This window comes from Microplitis mediator, chromosome 2 (genome assembly GCF_029852145.1).
Source record: "Microplitis mediator isolate UGA2020A chromosome 2, iyMicMedi2.1, whole genome shotgun sequence".
NCBI classification, from domain to species: Eukaryota; Metazoa; Arthropoda; class Insecta; order Hymenoptera; family Braconidae; genus Microplitis; species Microplitis mediator.
In genome coordinates, this window is record NC_079970.1 from 16223473 (window position 1) to 16249238 (window position 25766).

The window sequence follows — 25766 nt, forward strand, 5'->3', positions numbered from 1 at the left end:
AGGTAGATGCAGGCTCAGGATTATCGTCTTTGCTGGCAGCGTGAGGTCTAGCTTCCTTTAAATTCGGCATAGGATTGAGTCTGTTGTTTTTTGATGTTGAAAATTTTTTCAAATTCAAAAGTTTCTAGTCTGCTATTTATTCTTACGTTACTTTTGACCGTCACTTTGCCAGGTTTTGAACTACCCGGCTCATCAGCTGCTTTCCGCTTGTTGTTAAGTGCCGCCATCTTTGGCGCTGCACTTTCCTTGTCGGAGGTTAAGCTTGTTAGGCTTAAATTAATTTTTCCTTATTAATAAAGAACTATTCAGCCTTGATTTAGTACACAATCACTGTGTCACTCACACTAGCTCCCTAATAAATGCTTTATGCGCAAATGTTGCTTGCAATAATCTTGTTTTGACTACGAGCGATCTCTACTTCGGCACACGATGTGCATCGTGCGGCGTCAGAACGAGAACTGTGTCTAACTTTCGATTCTCATACGCATGCGGTGGCCAAGCGCTCTAAGTGTCAGAGACTGGACTCTGTTCGCGAAAGGTCGGCGGTTCGAGCCGATGATGATTTTCTTTCATTTTTGCATTAGTTATTCAGTAAATGTAGGGTAAAGAGAAAAAAAAAAAAAAATTTCCGAAAAACGAGATAAAACAAGAAAATTCGAAAAAAATTGATTTCTTTACTTTGGTAATGATTACACAAATTAAGGAACAAAACTTGTTCCTTTAATTGTTTTGTAAAACTTTGAGCAATCGGCCCGGACAAAATATTTTGCTGGAAGATCTTTAAACTAGAGATTTCAAGCTTCAATTTGCTTTTTTCGTTTTTTCGATACGTTTTTTTTTCACGAAAATACAGCCTTCCAAAAATCACTTAAAAATCTATAAAATTTTTTTGTTCCTTTAATTTTTTGGATAAGTGTATTTTAACCTTATACTTTATAATAAACAACAAAATCACACCCGGGCGCCGCATTACTATTAGAAACAATAAAAAGTATTGACAATTCGAGTAAATTTTAACATTTTTTTTTCCGTGTGTACATTATATTATTAAAGTAGAATTTAAATCTACGAGTGTAGGTAAACTACTGATGAGAAAAGAGGTATATTTTATTGAAGGATATAATAAAATTATTATTATTTATTTTATAATTTATTATTATTATCATGAATACTTATATATTACAACATAAACGTATATATCATTGTGAGAACGTGGTGTAATGCTTTCATTTGTAGAGGTTATACTTTTTTCATATATTTAATTATAGATGTCATATTTTATAGAGATATTCAAAAACAGTCGATTTATAGATATTTTATTTATAGAGATGTTCATTTTTTTTACATCATTTTTTTGTATGCATGTTTAGTTTTGCAAATGTTTATTTGTGGAATTTTTTTAACTTCCTGCTAGAAAAATCGATAATTTTCGAAAAATTTGGGAAGTTATTGTTTCCACCCCGATTTTCGAAAATCGAATTTTCATCAGATGTCGACGTTTTGAGGTCCTAGGAAGCTATTTTGACTATTTTCAAAATGATGTCCACGTGTCTGCATGTGCGTGTGTGTGTGTGTATGTGTGTGTGTGTGTGTGTGTGTGTGTGTGTGTGTGTGTGTGTGTGTGTGTGTGTGTGTGTGTGTGTGTGTGTGTGTGTGTGTTTGGATAGGAACGCACTGTAACTTTTTAACTAATGAACCGATTTCGATGGTCAAGGTGGCAATCGAAAGAGCTTGTTGGCCATCAACTTTCCTAAAAATTTCAGATCATTCGATCAAATAGTCTTAAAAATATTTGCGAATTATGAAAAAAAAAAATTTTTTTTTTTTAGCTTTTTTTTTATTTCTTAGAAATGACTTGAACGATCGACATAAAAATCTAATCAGCTCTAGAACTTCATAAAACGCATCGATCGCTGCCTCAACCATCTCAATTTGTTAATGGGCTCGAGCGATATCGTTGGGAAAGGAATGGTAAAAAACGGTTTTTTCGAAATATTTTCGAAACGACTGACCCGATCGATTTCGAATCTCAATGAGCTCTAGAATTCAATCGAACGCGTCGATTGCTACCTCAAACGTCAAAATCGGTTAATTAGTTCTAAAGATATCAGCGTTGAAAAGTAAGAAAAAAACATTTTATGTTATTTTTTCCGGATAAATTATAATATAATGTACTAAAATGTGTCTGAAATCATACAAACTTTTCCTCTTTATGGTCTCTTTTGATCATCATATAATGTTATCTAATTTGTTCTTTAGTTTAAATCATATTACCAACAAAAAAAAATTGAAAAAACAAAGTTTTCAATATTTTTCTCGGATATTTAATTTATTATTGTTCTGACCTAAGTCAAAACTCGTTTAAATCTTGATTTTGGTCACTGAAATTGATTTCTGCCTCAATACATTTATTTTATTAAACATAATCGGGAATTAAAATTTAAAAACCGCTTGTTCATTAATAATTTTCGATTCTTAAATTTTCAAACTTTAGTATAAAACGTAACTTGTTAGAATTAGAAAAGCTCATAAAAAAACAATTGCATGCAATAGGATTTTTGAGCTCGAAAATATATTCACACTAATATTTTCGAGCTCCTTGAAATCGAAAACGGCGGGACGTTTTGGGGCTGGCTCGCAGGGCCAACTGACGCCTAGATTTTTTTAGTGATTCATAAATAAATCTAGAGATTCTTTTATAGGGACTTTTTTGAATCCACTTATTTATAATTTTACATTTTATTAATATACGTAAATTATTAAATATTGAATTTTTATTTTACGATTTTTGATTTTCATATCTTTACGTTTGTAGAAAACTACGTAGACATGTTTTTATTTTGAGAAAAATCTGTTTTCCCGATAATATACTACCGCGCAAGAATTAATGGCCGATATTGTACATGGTAAGTTAGCTTACTCATTATCAATATCTTTTTTTACAAATCTATTGACAGATGTCAACAGATTAGTTTGTGACAGATTCAAATTAACGTAATTAAAATTGTTGGTCAGGTTTGCTGAATATAGATTCTACAATATTTTGGTATTTTTTATATTGGATGAAAGAATAAACTAAATATATATATATCTATATATATATTGATTGCAATTCAGTTTTAGCTTATAATTAATTAGATAGACGAATTAGTTCGTATTTTACTGTCAATCAAAATTTTTCATATAAATAAATAACAATTTCAATCGTCCTGGTAAGTTAATGGCAGTTTATTTTCTCGTCAATTGAACTTTCATTAAGTACTTTCTTGCTATAAATTGAATGGTTTACTGTGTACATGAAAATAAAATTGATTCACATGTATCAATTTAAACAGTTAAAGTGATTAATGCAATAAAAACAATTTTAATCATTTTTGAGACCAACCTAGAGAGGAAAGTACAACGGACCCAGGCTTGGCCCAAGTATGTTAAACCTTGGGCCAAGCTTGTAAGCCAGCCTTGGTAGAAGTCTGGAATGATAAAATAGGGTCAGTCCTGGTTGCTAGACCTGGCCCATGCTTTGTTGCCAGGCCTGGCCCATGTTATGTTGTCCGTCCTGGCCCAGGCTTCGTTGCCAGATCTGGCCCATATATCAACGCAAAAAATATATTTAATCAAAAAAAATTTTGTTCTTATTAACCTCGTAGAGTTCATGATCATTAACGTTCAAACTATCTAAGGAAGGTAAATAATGTGAAAAAAACTCGGTAAAAATTCTGCTGGACTCTGGGAGCGATCTGCCGTCCTTCTGATTTCTGGGTCCAAACGGTAGCTACTGGACGAACCTACTAATATTGAACTGATACATTTATATTGATATTTTATATGATCTACTTATTAAACCATAGGTATAGCCAAACTTGGATAATCCTACCATGATCCATTGGACAGCCAAGGCAGGGGCACCCAGTCTTGGCCTAAGCTCGGGTAATTATTGTAATGGCTAGGACTGAGTACCCAATCTTGAGCCAAGCATGGGCCAATATAGGTGTGCCAAAGCTAGGTTCCCCAGTGCTGGGCCAAGTAGGGCCCATCGTTGAACTTAACCGAGATAATCATTCATAGAATAAGTGTACCAACATCCATTCAGATACGTTTAGAATTGAGGGGCATCCCATGCAGGAGCTGCCAGAGTTGAACGACAGGGTGCTACTTGGCCCAGCACTGGGGAAACTAGCTTCGGCGGACCTATATTAGCCCATGCTTGGCTCAAGATTGGGTACTCAGTCCTAGCCGTTGCAATGATTATCCGGGCTTGGGCCAAGACTGGGTAACCTAGCCTTGACCATTTAATGTCAACCGAGGCTTGGGCCAGGACTGGGTAAGCTAGCTTTTGCCGTTACAAGGATTACCTGAGCTTGGACCAAGACTGGGTGCCCTTGCCTTGGCTGTCCAATGGCAACCCAGACTTGGGCCACGTAGGATTACCCAAGTTTGGCCATACCTATGGTTTAATAAGTAGATCATATAAATGTATCAGTTCAATATTAATAGGTTCGTCCAGTAGCTACCGTTCGGACCCAGAAATCAAAAAGACGGCAGATTGCGCCCAGAGCCCAGCAGAATTTTAACTGAGTTTTTTCACATTGTTTACCTTCCTTAGATAGTTTGAACGTTAATGATCATGAACTCTACGAGGTTGATAATAACAAAAATGTTTTTTGATCAAATATATTTGTTGTGTTGATGTATGGGCCAGATCTGGCAACGACGCCTGGGCCAGGATGGACAACGAAACATGGGCCAGGTCTACAACCAGGACTGGTCGTGTGTTTTCATTCCAGACTTTTACCAAGGCTGGCTTATAAGCCTGGCCCAAGGTTCTACATACTTTGGCCAAGTCTATGCTCGTCGTACTTTCCTCTCTGGGGCTTATATATATGGGACAGTCCACGCCAAATCAGACACCACTCTGCTTTTGCATCCCGGGAAAAAATTATCAGGGCTGATCATGCTTGATCATGCATGAATCATATATGATCGTGCATGATTCAGGTATGATCTTGCATGATCCAGGCATGACTTTGCACGATCATGCAAAGACATGTTCAATCGTGCATGTCCATGCATGACAAGACAAGAATAGTCATGCATGGTCCATGCAATATCATGCATGACCAAGCTTAATCATGAATGATCATGTCAGAATTTGCATGATTCATGCAACGTCATGCACGACCATGTAAAATCATGTTCAATCGTGCATGATCATGCACGACGAGGAAAGAATAGTCACACATCATTTGTGTAACGTCATACATGACCAAGCTTAGTCGTGGATGATCATTCATGACACTGCACGAATTATGCAACGTCATACATGATCATGTAAAATCATGCTCAACTATGCATGACTATATGTAACGGGAACTTAATCATCGTGCATGAGATTGCATGACTGAGTATGACTTTGCATGAGCGTACATGACTATGCCTGATTCATACAACGTGATATTCAATCATGTATGATCATGGATGAGAATGTACAATTCGAAATGTATAATAATAATTATAATTAAAAAATTTTGTTGCTTAAAATTTATTTTTTAATAATTTAAAATCATTACGTATATAATGTCCTACACGCAATACATAGCGCATTGTTTTAATTTGATTTGTTGTTAGAAATAATAGTTTTCCACTTTCGCGGATAGGCATTATATGAGTTATATTCACCTGATATTCAACATTACAGAAAAATTTTGTATGTTCAATAACAAATTCTTCTAAAACAAAACATGTTATTTTCTTTAACTCTACGAAAAATTGTATTGATCCATAAATAATTAAATCATTATCAGCCAAAGTTATCTGTACGGTGAAACTGTTAGTTTTTATTATTTTATAGGCCTTGAGGCTTAGACAAGACTACGCATCGTCATGTATGAATCATGCACGATTAAGCATGGTTCATGCAAAGTCATGTCTGAACATGCAAAAAAATACAATCGAAATCCGATCGAGCTTGAACCAGATTCAATCGAAGTTTTTAATCAGGAATAATCAAATATTTTCGATGAAAAAATTTTAATAATTGAACATTTATTTTTATTTTGAAGTTAGTAGTTAAAATTATTTCGTTATTTTTTTATCGATGATTAAAATAAATTTAATTTATAATTTATAATTCAACTAATAATTAAAATTAATCTTTATTCCAAAAAATAATTACAATAGATTTAATTACAAATTTTTTTTTATTAATTGAAGAATTGAATTAATAAATTCTTGCGAAATTGATAATGATAGTCAATACAATTGCATATTTTTTTTTTTCAATGAATAATTAAGATTAATTTAATTGCTAAATTTGCTTGTAATTTATAACTAAAATTGGTTTCACTCATTATTAAAAAAATATGCAATAACCTAATCAAGATTGGATTCAAATGATATTTAATTATTTACAACCGTAGTTTTTAAAAGATGTTAAGAATCGTGGTAAACTGAACGAGACAAGTCAGCCTAGTGGACAGCGGACGTGCTTTATAACACGACGGTCGTGGGTTCGAAACCCGTCACGGGTTAAATTTCAATGACAATTTTCAGCCAGTAAACATTATCCATACATCAATACTTACAAAATAAGTTAATTAAAAATTGAATTATCATTATTTTTATTTTTTTTTTTAATAATTCTAGGGATTGTGCCTGATCAGGACTGGTCATGCTTGGTCAAACATATTTATGCTTGCTCAAGCATGATCATGCCTGAATATTTGCCAGCCATGAACATGCGTGATCATGCATGAGAGAGCATAATCATGCTTGACCGAGCATGATCACGCATGCTCATGGCTAGCAAATATTCAGACATGATCATGCGTGAGATTAACGCATGATCAGGTTTGATGATTTTTTCCCGGGATCTCCAATGTTCTTGATAATTTTTCATTCTATAGTACCCAGTGAGAAAGGCCTCCATAATTTTTTTCGATTTTGTTTGTCAAGCCGTTATCGAGATATTGATTTTTGAAAGAAATAATTCTTCTCCATTAAAAATTTTTAAAAAACACAAAGTGATCGATTTTCTTGAAGATTTTTTCTAAAAAACTTTCACTTACCCCGCAACTTTTAAGCCTAGTCCCTTGATGGGCATATGATGGAATTTATTTTATTTCAGATTTTTCAATATTTCATGTACACGGAGAGGAATGAAGCTCAACATAAACGAAATAATACTGTCTTAATATCAATTTCTATTAGATTTTTTTTTAAAATCATAAATTATGATAATTTTTATGAAAAATTGGTAAAAAGTAATATTAGGTATGCAAAAAAAAATTATAGAGTAGCATAATGATATTCGAAGTCTTTGATTTTTAATAACCAACAAATATAAAATATGTTATGCTATTAAAGTAATATTAAAATAAACCTTGAAATTTTATGAATTGGGAGTAAAGTTTTGATAAACGATCGCAATTAATTGAAATGTAAACAAAAATTATTATGTGTTTCATATTATAGTTTTTCAATGATGGATTTATATATTTCTTATAATTTTGTTTAAAAAATTAAAGTCAGCATAAAAACAATCATTTTAAACAGTATTAAATTCGAAATAAAATCATTATATTTTAAATTCCTTTGTAAAACTTTTTCTAAAAAAAATGTTTTTTTTTGTTTTATATTATATTGCGTTATTAAAGCCAAAAAAAAACGTATCTAAGAATATATGCCATTTTGGCTCTGTAGAAAAAATAGGCCTATAAAAAAATTTTTTTTTCTCCAATCAACTTGGAAATGTTAAAACAGATATATATTAGGGTGGCCCAAAAAAAACCGTCTATTTTTTATTTTTCGAGTCTCTTATGAAAATTTGTTGGTTTAAGATGTTTTAAGTGGCCTCTTCAAAAATGAGCTCGATAAAAAATTTTCAAGAAGTCGCTCACGAATTTTGAAAATATCACAAATGATTGGAATTCGGATTTTTTGTTTCTAAATTTTTTCTTTCTCGTGGCAGCAGTATTTTCTATCTGTAAAATGATGACTATGCTGAAAATTTCAGCCCAATATTTAAATATTCAAACGGCGCTCAAGAATTTCAATTATTAACTGCCCAGGAAGGAATCGCCAACGATCCTCTGACTCAAATTCTTATTATAAAGTTAAAAAACAAAGATATTTGGAAAATGTAACATCTGACTCTGAGTGGGAGATACAACAAGTAGCAGTAATGTGAGTGAAAAAATAATTGGAAATTATAATAATCTAACAACAATAACAATAATCACAATAATAACAGTGAGCCTGAAATTTCTTTCAGTAAGTTACATCAATTATTAATATTAATATATACTATAATTTAATATTAATAAATGGTTTATAATGGTATATTTTATTTAAGGCAACTCAATTAGTTACGAAATAACGTTTTCGTCAGGTAGTTTCCATGTTGAGCCCTTCAATGAAACGGTAAATAATGAAAATGTGAATGGTGATGTCCAAGAAAAAAATGTTTCAGATTCAAAATTTTGTTACTTAAGTAATTTCTATTTTTATAAGTTTCTATTCAAGATACATAACATTTTTTTAATAATTACTTTACTACTGTAATAATTACTTTACTATAAAAATAAAATTCATAATGGAGCATTGAACGTTTAAAAAATAGTATTAGTAAATCAATATCAAATTTTTTGTACATTTCATAAATATTGTACATCTAGTCTTCATCCATTGTATTTCGAGGATTGATCTGAGCACGTTGTTTGGTTTTCTAAGGCTCGGTTCAGATCTGAATCTGAAGTTTCTGACGACTCGACCCAAGCCTGGTTCTTTTTTTCCCGAGGCTCGGCTCAAGCCTAGATTTTTGGTTTCCCGGGGCTAGGAACATGGCCATCATCCAAGGCTTGAACCAAAGCTCGCCCAACGGTTCGACCCAGGCTCGAGCCAAAGCTTGGTAGCATTGGCTGACGACTGGCCAAGGTCTGGTCCAAGTCTTGCCCAATGGTTCCTTCCTACCAGGAATATTTTAAAATACGCCCTATCGGCATTAGTAACGTGATATAAATTTTATAATCTTTGTTTACACAAAAATTAATTAGAACTAAAAATGATCACTACGATAACAGAATAACGAAATTTACAGATTTTGTCATGATATTTATATTTACTTCAGTTTTTATTATTATTGTCTGGGTATAATCTTTCGAACATTGATTCAATTTGAAAATACTAAAGCTAGCATAATAAAAATTCTTAAATTTTAAAAGTTTTAGTTTTGTGAGTTGATAATTCTCATTATACCCGATAAAAAATGTTTAGATCTACACTGAGAAAAAAAAATACTATTGTCCAAACAAGAATTTCTTGGTTCAAGAAATCCGTTCAAAATATTTATTTTATTATTATTAATTATCAAATTCTTGAGAAAAGAGCATCAAATTTATTTTTGTTATTATATGAATTTGATATAATATTATGAGTAAACAAAAGAATAGCTTTACTTGAATTAAATAAAAATTATTTCCTTCAATTCTACGAATTCTTGAGACAAAATTATGTATTCTTGAAAATTATCAAGAATATATGTTCTTGTATCAAGTAAATGTTCTTGATAGAAGTATTTTTTTTTCTCAGTGTAAGCATATATGATTGGATCCAAACAGTCAGATATGCTTGGATCCAAACAGTCAGATATGCTTGGATCCAAATTTTGGCGCGATCCAAGCGGATCCAAACAGATCTGACAATATCCAAAGAGATCTCACTATATCTAAGTATATCCAAATAGATCTTCAAATATCAAAAGAGATCCAAACAGATCTCGAAATGTCCAAAGAAATCCAAATAGATCTCACTATATCCACGAATACCTAAGTGTATCCAAGCAGATCTGCATAGATGTCGATCTTTAAAGAGATCTACGTAGATTTAAGCACATGTATCTAAAGAAGTTTCACTATATTCTAATGAATGCATGTATAAATATATTATACTTTAGACCATTCTAAAAACAATATCTACTCACATCTTGGATCTTATCGCTATTACCTCTTAATTCTTTTGATGAACCTATGTATAACATATTTCAAAAGTCAATTGATATTTAAGTAAAAAAAATAGATGAATACTTTAGAAACATTGATCAAACCGATTTATTTTATTTATTCATTACAATATCAAGTATATGATTTAAATAACGTATATATCAAAATCAGTAAGAAAAAAAAAGTAGAAAATGTTTGATTTTTGTTTGTTTATTAAATAAAATAAATTAAATAAAATAACTAAATAATTTAAAAAAAAAAATTAAATAAATAAATACACCAATTTAAATATTATTGGATCTGACCAAATATGACTACATATAGACACACATTTTTGGATATAGTCATAAATTCTTAGATATAGGGGAAGGGGGGGGGGGCAAAAGGGGGTAGGGTAGGCAAAACGGGGTACCCCCAAAATTTGATAAAAAAATTTTATATTCTAAATGGTTTTTAAACATTCCAAAATCACTTCTGTAAATATAATTAAGCGTTATTTTGAATTTTTTTTGATAAACTTTTTCGAAAATCAATTGTCAGTTGAAAAATATTAATGACGTTTGTTTTATGATAAAAACTATTAAAAATTTTTTTTCTTCTTTTGTATCCAATAAACATGTAAAATATAATTTTTCTTCATGTAAATTACTTAAAAAAAATTCAACTTAATCAAATTTTTTAGGGGGTACCCCGCTTTGCCCGTAGAAATGAAAAATTTTTTTATTCAACGGTAACTGAAAATTTCTTCTATTTACTTTGAATATCATTAAAAAAAAAAAAGATTTAGCGTATTTGAGTCCTCGAAAACTTGGTATTCCCTTAAGTACCCCCTTTTGCCCCTCCCTCCCCTACGTATATCTGCTTGGATACGAATTATTTTTGCATCTACATACCCACATACATACAGTTGGGTCTGAGCAGATATAACTATATATACTTGTATATGCTTGGATATAAGCATATCTGCATGGATATCAATTTTTATATCTGCTTATATATAGTCGGATCTGAACAGATATACTTGTATATGCTTGGGTATGCGTATATCTACTTGGATATCAATCTTGATACATCTCTATATCTGCTTATATATGATTAGATCTGAGCAGATATAGTTATATATGCTTATATCTCGCAAGATCAAATATTTGGATGCATTTGGATAGAAACATATAACGAGATCCAGACATATCTAGTTGGATCTAAACGTTTTTTATCGGGCAGATCTTGAGCAAGCTATGCGTAAGTATCTGCCATAAGTTACTGGTTTAATTTTAAACTGATCAAATGATAATGTAATGGGTCCCACTTATTTTATTAACAAAACTTGGTCGTAATAAAATAAGGGCCTACACATGTATAGAACTTGAGGTGTTCTATGTACCTTGTCTAGCTAACTCAGTGAACCTCAGAACGAGGATAACCCCGTATTGGACCACACAGTAGAAAATTAGAGAGAGAGAGAGAGAGAGAGAGAGAGATCTTATACATAACTTATCAGAAAGGCTGTTCAATTATTAATTAAATGTGTTAAATTGAAATAAAAAAACTATGGCATTTACTAGAGACGAAGTCGCTTTATAAATAAATAATTAAATGATGAACAATAAAATTGTGTATGACGGATGAAACTGACTTGATTGAATTAATTAAGCTGACTCAACTGAATTAATTAAACTGACTCGACTAGACTGACCTAATCAATCATAATAAAATTTTCACAATTAAATAACCCGACAATAAATAACGACTCAACTTACTCCAACAAATTCACCAGCCTTTCATTCCGGCGAGACTCCTTCCTTAGACCTAAAACCTCCAGTCCTTCCAAATCACACGTCCTCCAAAATTCAACTCCAAAAAAATTCATTCCAGTCCAATATCCACAAGAATTATTTAATTATATTTGAATGTCTAATAAGCTTCCACCTGAAGCGGGCTTATATGTTCTTGGCCCTTAACAAGAATGACAATAGCTAGCAGCACGTGTGTAGATATGAGTAGTTGTAGATGTAGAAATAGTGGTAGTAGTAGTAGTGGCAGAAAAACACGTCCGTCCACGGCGGTTGCTGCGAACCAAGAGAGCGATCACTCGTCGTCTCTGGGCTTCGTACCTCTCTTGACTCAGGCTGGCCAACCCCTAAAACCAAATGTCGACGAATTCGACCACAGTGACCCCGGCGCATAAGTAACTATACTTTCTTCAATATTGGCAGTTGTTGAAGAAAGAGGCCGGATCTTTTGGCGCGAGCCGAAATCAAATTTAAAGGGAGTTCTAAAGCATCCCACCCCGTTACAATAACATTATATAAAAACCTGCCAAGACTATCCCAATTAGACTCCGATGAGACCTTTCTAGTTGTTTTATGTTATAAGTTCTAAGTTTTATAAGTTCCTCCTCAAGCTAATATTTATAAGGCTCACATAGGAGGTAGTGTCCAAGTATATGCAAATCCGATAAGGATCTTATGAAATTTTGTCGTCCGGGCCCTGATCGAAAATTCTGATTGAAAGTCAATCGAAATCAATCGGACCAATAGAAATGCTTATGAAGGGATCTTAAATTCTAATTGTAATCAATCGGAGTTATTGATTAGAGAATTGCAACGAATAAAAAAGTTTTACGACCTGGATTCGACCGAATATTGAGATCGATATGGGTTGAGTGGTTTTTGAGTAATCTAAGCAATTGAATTTCAAAAATATTTCCTTTGTTTATGTTCTGAAACTCATTCAATTTTTGAGCTCGAGAAATATAAAATGTCTTCAAGTATTGTGGAGCTCAAAACTAACGGGATGTTTTGGCATCGGTCTTCAGAGCAAACTTTTCAGATCTTTATTTAACGAATGCTTATTTTTTTACAACACTTTTGCTTAAACCTTTTATATTATTAATTTAAAATACAAATAAAAAATAATGATACAATTATTTCGACTGGTATTTAATCACGGTATAAAAACAACTTTTCTTTTTATAGAATGTATACTGAATACATCGTAGTTAGGTAATGATACATTATTAAATTGTGATGGTTATTCCGGTATAAAATTTTTTAAGTATATTAATTGAATTTAAATTTCAATTACTTGAAGTATCTCTTGTAGACTTTTTTCGGTTATTTTCACTGGATTTAATAAATTTATCAGCGTATTTAAAAATTAGAGGGTCTAAAAAAAAACTTCATAATATCCATAATAAATAATAAAGTATGTAATGTATATATTTACAATATATATGTATTCATCAGATGAATTTTGTTTTATTTTTTTTGTCGTCTGCGTTCATATAAGCTGCAATATAATTTAAAAATGGACTTTCGTTTCATTTAATTGACTTTGACTACTGTCATAAAGAGAACAAAATCAAAATCATTAAAGTTTTATGGATAAGATATGGTTCACTATCCCAGTATATATCATTAAATATGAATTACTCTTGAAGCTGCTGTCTCAGTCACAGAAAATATACAGTATGACCGAGTAATACCAAATGTCATATATTATATTTTATCTGACATCTCAGTTAAATTTTTTATATTATTCTATAAATAAATCATTACTTCAGTACTGTATTAAGGTAAATAATTAAATAAATGAATAATGTTTTTATCACTTATTTTTAAAAACATTTTTCATTCAAATAACTATATCTTTCTAACTCATATCATTATAAATAGAAATGAGTTATTTGCTAGTATCTCTGTACATCTCTTTAAAATATATTTAATTGTACTAAATTTAATTTAAAGAAGTAAAAAGTCACAGTAATTGAATAAGCGAAGCCATATAAAACACTCTATATTGAAAAAAAAATTAAGATAATTTTGTTCTTGTGCTTACTTTAGAAAACATTCTACTCTGAATATTTAAATATTTTGACAATAATTAATCAACCCTTTTGTTTAGTAAAAAATATATTTCACGAATCGCCATAGTAAGTCAAGAAATCTTTGATAGCCGACGCTCAATAGAGCCTCGGTTGTGAGCGCCGGCGCTCTTCCTCGCAGCCGGATTGGTGCCTCCAACCCTCTGTACACGGCAAGTAGAGAATACTCGCGGCACGTTCCCTTGGAAACGTTTCGTTCGCTCTAATATCTAACTCTCTCGCGGATGGAAGGCCTCTTTCAATTACACTCCCTTTACCACTCATCCTTTTCCTCTCTTCTATACCAAGCTCTTCGATCCTCTTGTTGACGACTTCTCTCTATAACTGAACTATGCGACTTTCTTTGTCGGCGTCAAACAACCATCCGTTTCGTCTCGAGGTCTCTTTGTTCTTATAAATTGTTTTCTCAATCGTTTTTATTTTATTTTCACGATTTATTTTTATTCTTACATATATTTTCGTCATTCAATAAAATAATTTCAATGTTTTAATTTTCATATATCCTTGACATTATAAAAAAAAAAAAGGAAAAGATAAAAATGAAAAGAGAAATGTTAATAAAAACCTACCCAGTTGTGAAAACAGTGAAAATGAATCAGTGATTTTATATGTAATATATAGATATGGTAAATAGAAAAAAATTCTATGTAAGCTTTTGTCTCATTATGCGTTCATGGATAAATTTTTCTTTGAAATATATATATATATATATGTATATATATAAACTAAAGTATGTGAATATGTTGAAAAATGTGTGAAAGAGAAACTGCTTGATATGCAGGCAGCGCTTGGCTTGACTGACGCTTCGAGATTTACGAATAAAAATTTCATGAATTTCTATTATCACCACGTTTTCTCGACATACCCTAGAGAGTTAAATAAAAAATAAGGAAAAAAAATCTGTTGATAATAGATGTGCATTTATTTTTGAGATCTTGAATGTAGAGAAAACGAAGAAAAAAACTTTAAATTAATTCCTTTAAATAGGCAGCTTATAATTAATAAACATGCAATTTATTTTATACAAATATATATTATATTTTATCTTCAATTCAAAATTTTAATTGAACCTTGAAATTAATTATAGCTCTTCACATGCATCGTAAAAAAGAGATGTAAGTCCACGCTATTCCAGTGTTAAATTTGAACCCGAAGACCGTGTCAACAAAAAAAGTCGTTATTATTTTTAAGTATCAGAAACGAAGACAAAAAGAAAAAATTTGACATTGTTTCAAAAATTAATGATACGATAGAAAACCAATTTATGGAGAAATCCAAACAATATTTGTCCATAGTGGTATGTTAATGTTATTGTACTAAATGTGGGAGACAGATTTTTATGATTCAAGTCACTTCGGAAACTAATTCAGCGAGAAAAATAAAATTTAATTATCTATGGTTGTATTATCATCTTTAAATCAGTTATTACATCATAAAAATTGTCAGAGCTATAATAAAATTATTTACTTAATTTTTCCTAAACACTTAATTTGATAAGAGATAAAAAATTTATGCAATTAGTTCAGTTGCATAAAATTGCTTATTTTGTTTGTGTTTGAAGTACTATTTTACTACTGATACTCGAAAAATAAACTAAATTTTTTTTTAATACCGTTTTCAGGGTTAAATTGAACACCGATATAACCTTAAAGCCGGGATAGTGTGGACTTACATCGGTTTTTTAACGAAACATTCTTATCATTATCGTTGTTATTATTTTTGTTTTCTGTTTTGTAGATTCTCAAAAACTTATACTCACGTCCTTTTACTCTCTAAATCTGAAACAGTGACTATTCACTCTTTCACAGCTATAAGTATACCAAGTGGTATACTTATAGTTGTGAAATAGTGTATACACACTATTTTTCAGTGGTTTTCACTGTTTCCGATTAAGAGAGTATACTCCGATCAGAGTTAATTTACTACACGTGTACATCGTTTCAAAACCGATTGAATAACACCGCTTCACTGGTGTGAGATCATTTTTACACTGTTTTTTTACTGCGTGTACTTTAAAATAAATTCATTTCAATTTCCGATACTTTGAATAATTATTAAAAATTCACTTTCCAAATACTTGAAATAGGACTAGTATTTAATTTGAATATATTTCGAATGAATTTAATTAATTTTTCATGTAATAATAATTATCGAAGACAGTAAACTGTATCTTTTTTAATTAAATAGTTACATAACGAAAGTAGATACTAAACAATTATCATAAACATGACAAAGATTAAAAATAGAAACTGATGATAGATTTTAATATGGAGCCTATGGTATATAACCAAGAGTAAGATATGAGCTTAACAACTTCAAGTTTCACTTTAATCCACAAAATCTGCGGTAGGCCGTGACAATTGATTCAAAGACTTAGTTACAAAGACATTGAGTTAAGACCCTTACACAAGAATAATTATTACACTTATAAGTACATTATATTTTATCTATTATTAAAGCAAATATTTATTTATAATTAAAAAAGTTGATTAGAAAATAAATAATAAAATTACACAAACCTGAACTCTACTTTCAGTCAGCCCGATTCGCATAGCAATTTCTTCTCTTAAAAAAATGTCTGGGTAATGAGTTTTACCAAAACATCTTTCTAGTTCATTTAATTGGGCTGGAGTAAATCGCGTCCGGTGTCGTTTCTGCTTTGTTGGTTTGTCGTCATTCTGGCCAATACCTCCTGCGCCTCCTGAAAGTAAATATTTCTTTAAATTACTCAAGTTATTGATGATAGAAAATAATAAAAATTAAAAAAAAGTTTAAGTACTCTCTTACCTCCTCCAGGCATGCCCATTATTAATTCTTGATGAAGCGTAAGCCCTCCACCAGCAGACAGACCTCCCCCCAGATTTGTCCCCAGGACACCGTCCAATTTTTCGTGTTTCAGCTCTTGCGCATGAAGATCTTTCGCTCCTACAGTAAAGGCATAATTATTTTATACTCTAGGATTCATTAATTTTTTTTTTTTTTTTTTTTTATTTTCAATTATTTTTTTCTAGACTTTATCGTGTAATTCTTTCTTTTTTTGAATTTCTATATAATATCCCTAGATAATTCTTTCCAGAATGTCGGCAGTCAACGCAACCCCGTTAGGCTTGTATTTAAAATTTGTATAGGAGCAGAAGCCGACCGACCAGTGGCGAGGGACGTACAGGTCACTTAGCACGAAGGTGTGAGAATCGTCACTGGCCTCTGCTTCTAGGCGAACAAATATACGCGGTCACAATATCACTACAGGGCTCACATGTTTCATCTCATAAAAGTAACCGACAGCGAAAAAACTTAAGGAAAGACTGGTGTATAGTAAGTAATACAAGTGTTGAAAGATTGCTCATATAAGAGTTACCATATGTGGTTTGTTTGAGTGTTACTTTTGTGCTTTGTCGGGCGTTATGTTGCGTAATGAACTAGTTTAGTCTTTATTGATTACTATTAATATTTTTAGAAAATTTTTTTTCAAATTATTTTACTCAAATTACACTTGTGGCGAATTTTCTTACATATGAGGAAAACGGGAACAAAATGTAAAAGTATTTTTAAAACTAAAATAAAAAATTTTTTTCAACAAAATATGAATAGTTACAGTTAGTCGTAAAGAGTAGGGACAAGTTAATCAGTGTGTGCAATATATACTTAAAAATATTTATTTTTTGTTTCTAAGTTATCTGGATTATCTGAATTATTTCACGGTAAATTGTAAAAAGCTGCAACTGAGGAAAAATTGGCCACTATTGAAATAAAACATCTAGGCAACGGTTGGCCCGGCGGGCCAGCCCCAAAACTTCCCGCTGTTTTCGAGCTCAACAATACCTTTGCTTCCCTTTTTATATGATCTTTTCAAGCTCAAAAGAGTTACATTTTATGTTATAGTTTGAAATTTTAGAACCGAAGGTAATTAAGGAATGAGCGTTTTTTAAATAGTTATTCACAAGTATGTTTAATAAAAAACTGCTCTGACTCATATCAGAGCATTAATACAGGAAATATCCAAGAAAAATATTGAAAACGATGTTTTTTCAATTTTTTTGTCGATACACTGTAAAACATCGGGAGTAAATCCGGATTTAATTTCAATCCGAATTCACTCCGCATTCACTCCACCACTCGGAGTTCCTGAGTTTAAAAAAAAAATCAGTCCGCATGCGGAGTGAATTGGGAGCTTTTTTTTAGCGGAGTGATCTCGGAGTAAATGCGGCGTGCGTGCGGGTGTCTGTGTGTGCGTGTCTATGGATGAGTGCGCGAGTGTGTGTGTTCGGGTGTGTGTACGTGTGTGTGTGTCCGAATATGTGTGTGTGTATGTGTGCGTATCAGTTGATCAGTAATGTAATACGCGAGTTTTTACTTCGTTTTCATTTAGGTGGAATTATTTTTGATTAATAATATTTTCAAAACTCCTCTTCGGAGTAAATTTCACTCCAGGGAGATTAAATTAATTAAAAATTATCTACTCCGCAAAAACTCCCCTGCGAAGTGAATTTCACTCCGAGGGAGTGAATAATTAAAAATTCATTCACTCCGAATTCACTCCGGATTTAATCCGCATTCACTCCGCGAATTTTTTACAGTGTAACATTATTTAAACTGAAGAATGAGTTACATTATATTACATGGTGGTTAATGGAAACCATACAGTCGAAGAGTTAGTATGATTTCAAATACATTTTAGTACATTATATAGGAGAGCCTAGGGTACGAAAGCCCCTCTGGGGTACGAAGGCCACCCTCAAAATTAGGTAAAATTTTTTTTTTTATTTTCCGTCAAGATTATTTTTTCGTTCCAATTTTTTTTTTTTAGTGGTCCATATTACGCCACAAATCACATATTGGCCTAAAATATGATAAAAACATTGTAGAGGTCATAACTTGATGGAAAATAAAAAAAAAATTTTTTTTATAATTTTTTGGGGAGGGGGCCCTCGTGCCACAAAAAAAAATTTTTCGATTTTTTGCAAAATTTCGACTGATTTTTCCGAAGTAGACGGAAAGTAAACGAATTTGATGGTTAAAAGCCACAAAAAGAAAAAAACCGGCTTAAGGGGACCTTCGTGCCCCAGGCTCCCCTAGTAATTTACTTGGGAAAAATTACATAAAATGTTGCTTTTTTAATTTTTCGACGCCGATATCTTTTGAGCTAATAAATCAATTTTGATGTTCATTGTGACAATCGACGCGTTTCATTGAGTTCTAAAGCTGATTCAAATTTTAAATTGATCGGTTCAACCGTTTCGGAGATATTTGTAAAAACTGTTTGTTAGCATTTCTTTCTCCCACGACATCTCTCGAACGAATCAATCGATTTTAATGGTTGAGGCGGCAATCGACGCATTTTGTTGAGTTCTAGAGCTGATTAGATTTTGGAATCGATCCCCGACTATAACTTTTTATGTGAGATCTATTGGGTCCTTATGGGGTTGCCCTATAGGGACCACACATGGGGATGTAACGCAAAGATCTATTGGGCACTTATTAGGCAGTCCCAGCTATGCCCCCATAGGGGAATCCCCAAGAGATCCCACTAGCGCATTCCTAGTAAAAAAATTCTGGGCGTCGGTTGGCCCTGCAGGCCAGCCCCAAAACTTCCCGCTGTTTTCGAGCTCAAGACATCACTGCAAATATATTTTCGAGCTTTTCGAGCTCGAAAATGCTATCAAATACAATTATTTTTTTTATGAGCTTTTTAAGATCTAACAAGTTACGTTTTATGCTAGAATTTGAAAGGTTAAGAATCGAAAATCATGAATGAAGAAGCGGCTTTTAAATTTTGATTCCCGATTATGTTCTATGAAATAAATGTATTGAGGTAGAAATTAATGTCAGTGATCAAAATCAAGATTTGAGTGAGTTTTGACTTAGGTCAGAACAATAATATATGAAATTTCCGAGAAAAAAATTAAAAACTGGGTTTTTTCAATTTTTTGCTGATAATATGATTTAAACTAAAGAGCAAATTATATGAAATTATATATAATCGAAAGAGACTATAAAGACAAAGAGTTAGGATGATTTCAGACATTTTAGCACATTATATTTTGATTTATCCGGAAAAATAACATTTTATGTTATTTTTTTAACTTTTCAGCGCCGATATCTTTTGAACTAATTATCCGATTCTGACGTTTGAGGTGGCAATCGACGCGTTTTATTAAGTTCTAGAGCTGATTAGATTTTCAAACTGATCGGATAAGTCACTTCAAAGATAATCGAAAAAAACTGTTTTTTTACCATTTCTTTCGCCAACGATATCTCTCGAACAAATTAACCGATTGAGATTGTTGAGGTCACATTCGACGCGGCTTATAAAGTTCTAGACTTAATTAGATTTTGAAGTTGATCGTTCAAGTCGTTTCTGAGAAATCACTAAAAAACTAAAAAAAAAAATGTTTTTTTTTCGTAATTCGCCCATATTTTCGAGTCTACATGCGCAAATAATCTGAAATTTTCAGGAAAGTTGATGGCCAACAAGCTTCTTCGATTGCTGCTTTAACCATCCAAATCGATTCATCAGTTAAAAAGTTACAAAGAGTTTACACACACACACACACACACACACACACACACACACACACACACACACACACACACACACACACACACACACACACATACATACATACACTCGGACATCATTCTAAAAATAGTCAGAATAGCTTCCTCGGACCTTAAAACGTCGACATCTGATGAAAACTCGATTTTCGGAAATCGGGGTGAAAACAATAACTTCCCGAATTTTCGAAAATTTACAATTTTCTTAGCGGGAAGTTAAAAAATATTAATTTGGAAAAGAAACTTTTCAATTTAATCCGAAATGTGATATAATGTATAAGGGACATTACTTAGAGGAAGTATACATGGATATAATTAATGAAAAAATCCTGGTGACTGCTTGGCTCGAACCTGCATCCTTCCGATTCAAAGTCTTTGATGCCATCTACTGTGCTGACCCACGTATGTGATCGCGTTGGTGTAAATAGTATATTTGTCATGCCACCAAAGAATAACTGATGAAGTTAGAAAAAATCCATGATGCAATGATCGACGTACTCTTTGTATAAATATAGGGGGCAAAACGGGGTACTTAAGTAATTACTAAGTTTTTGGGGACTCAAATACGTTGAATCTTTTTTTTTATGATATTCGAAGAGTATAGAAAAAAGTAAAAGCAGCTACACTTAAAATCAAGTAAACGGATCCTTACATACAAAATTGATTATACAACTTCTAATTTCACTGAAATTATGAATCATTCTATCCAGACATTATTTGCAATAAATTGTCATGTAAAATCGTAAATAGAGTGAACACAATCATTTTCTTTTTCAAATTGGATTTTCCCTTTATAGTCCCACATGAAACCCGATGGGGAAAAACTGAGTATATAATTTTTTTTCAAGTCGGGTTTTCCCACTTAAGTCCTATACAAAACCTAATGGGAAAAAATGACATTAGTTTTTTTTTATTATCACGTTGAGTTTTCCTACGTAGGTCCCACATAGAACCCAATGGAAACAAAAGACTATTATTTTTTATTTTCACGTTGGGCTCTCCCACTTTGATCCTACACAGAACCTAATGAAGAAAATTGATAACAATTTTTTATTTTCACGTTGGGGTTTCCCACGTAGGTCCCACACAGAACCTAATGGGAAAAAAGACTATTATTATTTAATTTTCACGGTGGGCTATCTCACTTTGATCCCACACAGAACTCAATGAGGGAAAACGATAGTAATTTTTTTATTTTTACGTTAGGTTTTCCCACTTAGGTCCCATCCAGAACCCAATGGGAAAAAACGGCTATTATTTTTCATTTTCAAGGTGGGTTCTCCTACTAAGATCCCCCACAAGCCTCAATAGGATAAAACTTACAATAAGTTAATTTCTTTTCGATTCGTATTTTCCAATTGGGTTTTTATTGGGTCCTCATCTGGATTTCCCTATTGGGCATGCCTTATTGGAACCGAATGAGGTCCACATGTATTCTCAGGGCGATCCCACAGTACTTTCTAGTCGGGTCGATCATAGGTGTGCCAAAGCTAGGTTCCCCAGTGCTGGACCAAGGAGGGCCCCTTTGTTCAATTTTGGCAATTCCTGCATGAGATGCTCAGCATAATCTTCCCATACAAAGTCGCCGTTAACGGGAAAAATGGCGTAGGTTGGCCGATGTCTGACTGCCATAACTCGGCCAAGCAATGGCAATTCGTAATGGGCCAAACCTGGTTAATTACCAGCAGCCATTTAATTTTTTATCAAGATAGCGTAGTCAAATCGAAATGAATTTTTATTAAAATTTTTTAATGTATATATAATGGCATTGCTGGTTTCATATCAGAATATGACTTCCCGTACTTCCTTTAAAGGAAACGCCAGTCATACGACGCTGCCGATGGCTGGCCAATAAATGTCTACTTATGACTGGTCGATTATCGGTTTGCAACGTTGGGTTACTGTTGGTGAATCAGTGGTCCATGATTGATTCTTGTTAAATGAAAAAATCTACTAATCAATTAATAATTATTCAAATAACTTGTTATTATAGTTTTCTTTAATTAATAATTATTTATTATTAAAGTAAACTAAGTTTTAATCAATAAATATTTTAATTTTTCGATTACAGTTATTTACAACTAACAATTAATGTATTTTTTAGTTCGTTATCATTTGCAATCAACAACCGCAATTTTATAACTTTACTTATAAAAATTAATTTAATTAGAAAATAAAAATAGTAAATTTTTAAATTAAATGCCATTTTTATTAATAAATAATCAATTAAATTTGATAAGTTTTATTTTTAAAAATTATGTAATTATAATCAAAGTAGTACGAAATAATTTTTTTTTTTTTCTAAATAATTGAAAATATTAATTTAATTACTCTGTATATTTTATAAAACCAAGTGGTTGTAGTAGAATGAATAACTAGATCATATAAAAGTATCAGTTCAACATAAGTAGAGGTTCGTTCAGTAGCTACCATTCAGATCCATCAATCAGAAGGACGGCAGTTCACGCCCGGATTCCAGTAGAATTTTCACCGAGTTTTTTTTACATCATTTACCTTACCTAAATAGTTTAAACGTTGATGATCACACAAACTCTATTAGGTTAATAATAACAAATTGTTTTTTTAACTAAATTTATTTGCTTGCTTGGCCGATTGCTGGCTGCCATTAATCGGCCGATAGTCGAGCGCCACTAATGGGCCGAAGTTATCATTCCGGCTATGAGCCGTTTATCGGCCAATAAAAATTGCCATTGCTGAGCCATTATTCGACATTCTTGGCTTAGTAATGGCCCGATCTAGGGCCGATTTCCAAACTTTGCATGGGTTGTCCCAATACATAAATTGGGTCCCAATTGGGAATCGCTCTGGCATGTCCAGTAGGTCTACCCCAGTCGGAACCCGATCGGGAACTTGTTGGGATATCCCAATGTCATAATTAGTTTCCCGACATCGATTTTTTCTGGGTGGGACCTAACTGGGAACTCATTGAGATTGCCCAATGCAAAAATAAATAACTTATATTGGTTTTGCCGCATTGGGATCCAATCAGGAACTTGTTGGGGTAGCCCAATGCAAAAATTAATATTATTTTTATAACTTTTATGATTCTTATACAATCTAAAAAGCTCAGAATTTGTTATTGAAAATTTTTTTTTTCAAAAATTTTATAATAAAACAAATTTGTTTTTTACGCTCGTACACAATATTTATGTTAAAATTACTTTTTTATTTATCTAAATTGTTTATAAACAATTTGAGTTTATCAAATTTATTTAATTTGTAAATCAAATTATTTTTCACTTCTTCTGAACAGGATATTCTGTTTTGTGTCCCACCCTCCTCTCTTTTCTATTTTTTCTAGTATAATTTTGATCGACTAAAATTTTGATTAAAGTAGGGAAGGGAGGGGCAAAAGGGGGTACTTAAAGAAATACCAAGTTTTCGAGGACTCAAATACGCTAAATACTTTTTTTTAATGATATTCAAGGTAATGTTACGTCCAGAAAGTGGGTTGCACTGTGATCTGGACAGTAATTATTATTATTTATTTTCGGCCCTAGTCTTTCGACCAATAGACCGGGATCACACTGAATAATTATCTGGAAGGTTTGTTTGAAATGAAAGATGTTGAATTTACAAATTAAACTACTATATATTATACCATTTACAATTTTGATGATGTGAATACAATAAATCTGATATTTAAAACATTAGGTGGCTAGTCAGCCGACTCTAATTTACAATAAAATGGTTACGATAAAATTTGTTTTAAATACTAGAGAGAGAGCTATAGAATCCTGAATACAATACAGCTTTTACAATATTTCCGTGTGTTGGAAATGTTTTGTTTTAATACAATATAAACTTAAAAATTACAATACCTGAATTTGTAGCAACTTAGTTAGTTGTAATTGTTGATACACTGAATCTGATATATTACTCGCGTTATACAATTTCAATTTACCGTCAAATTTATTTTTAAAAACAATCACTGAATGGACAAAATACTCGTAAAATAATTAAACTATTTAAGCGTGAGGACACTTGTTTAGTAATTAATAAATTTAAGTGTGAGGACACTTGTAAATGAAAACTAGTACGGAACTAGTGTAAGTGTGAGAACACTTGTACTTGAATTTTCTCATCCTTCCTGATCCAGGACTGAGAACTGAGTATTGAGAATTGAGCTGCCGAACTGAGTACTGATAATTGAGAGAGTGATTGATGTGTGACAACACTTTTTATAATTTTCCCTCGGGTCCTATTTGGTGTATATTTTGGGGGAAAACGGTGTCCAATCGGAGCACAGTTCCTATGGGTCCGTTCCCTTTCCCTAGGATTTTCCGCTAGGGAAGTGGTAAAGGGCACACCCCGATGCAGGCCTATGTGCGTGCGCACCCACACATCCATCCACATGTACAATATTTTACTTATAACAATATTTAAATTTAAATGTTTAAATTTATTTATAATTCTTTGTAGCATTATGATTTGTTAACTTAAAATATTAATTTTAATTAACATTATATTTTTTGATTGGCGTTGAGCTTATATTATTTATTTGTCTTTTAAATTTATTTATAATTATCGTTTTTAAATTTGTTTATTATACTTTGTAATAAATTTGTTTCTTATTCTTTGTAATATTATGATTGGTTAACTCTAAAATATCAATTTTAGTTAACATTATATTTTTTTTGATTGGCGTTGAGCCTATATTATTTATTTATTGTTATAAATTTTCTACTATTTTTGTTAGTCAAAATTATTTTAAATAGTAATTTTTTTATTAAATTCCCTTAATGACTATTTCGTCATTTTCGTCTAGACACCTAAATTTGTTTCCTTAATGGCTATTTCGTTATCGATAAAAAAAAATTATTTTGTCTATTTGTTCTATGATCCCGAGATGTCTCGACAAAAGTGCACTCAAAGAGAAAGTGAGGGATTAAGATTATTTTTATTTATAACTAAAAATATATTCCACGTACACTTTTTTGATAAAAATATTTTTGGGTTTCGACGAAAAATGTTTCAGCTGGCCTTTGGGCCTTTATAATTACTTGAGGGGTCATTAAAACTGCATTTGGTTGTTTGCTCTGTTATTTCGACGTGCGTCAGAGCAAACAAATTTACTAATTCTAAAAGCATTTTTACAACTACATTATGTCTTATCAGTATAAATTTGCTTGAATGTAAAATTTGGTCGCCTATTAAATTCTTATAAGAGAAATAAAATTGAATATAATAAAACAAAAAATATAAAGTTCAGCGTCTGAGCTGGACGTAACAGTAAATAGAAGAAATTTTCAGTTACCGTTGAAAAAAAAAATTTTTCATTTCTGCGGGCAAAGTGGGGGACCCCCTAA

At 32.0% G+C, this 25766-nt stretch overlaps 1 protein-coding gene across 3 annotated transcripts in view; it reads right to left on the reverse strand.

The window, feature by feature from the left end:
- The window catches only part of LOC130678770 (homeobox protein orthopedia-like), a 104710-nt gene that overhangs the window by 27541 nt on the left and 51403 nt on the right, over window positions 1-25766 (reverse strand). For 2 of the 3 annotated variants that reach the window (XM_057486225.1, XM_057486226.1), the window contains exons 2-3: window positions 16669-16806; window positions 16401-16582 (exon numbers count right to left, since the gene is read on the reverse strand). The exons of the other annotated variant lie outside the window; for it this stretch is intronic. In XM_057486225.1, the coding sequence (XP_057342208.1) occupies window positions 16401-16582; window positions 16669-16806 (320 nt within the window). The remainder of the gene's footprint in view (window positions 1-16400; window positions 16583-16668; window positions 16807-25766) is intronic. 3 annotated transcript variants of the gene reach the window in all.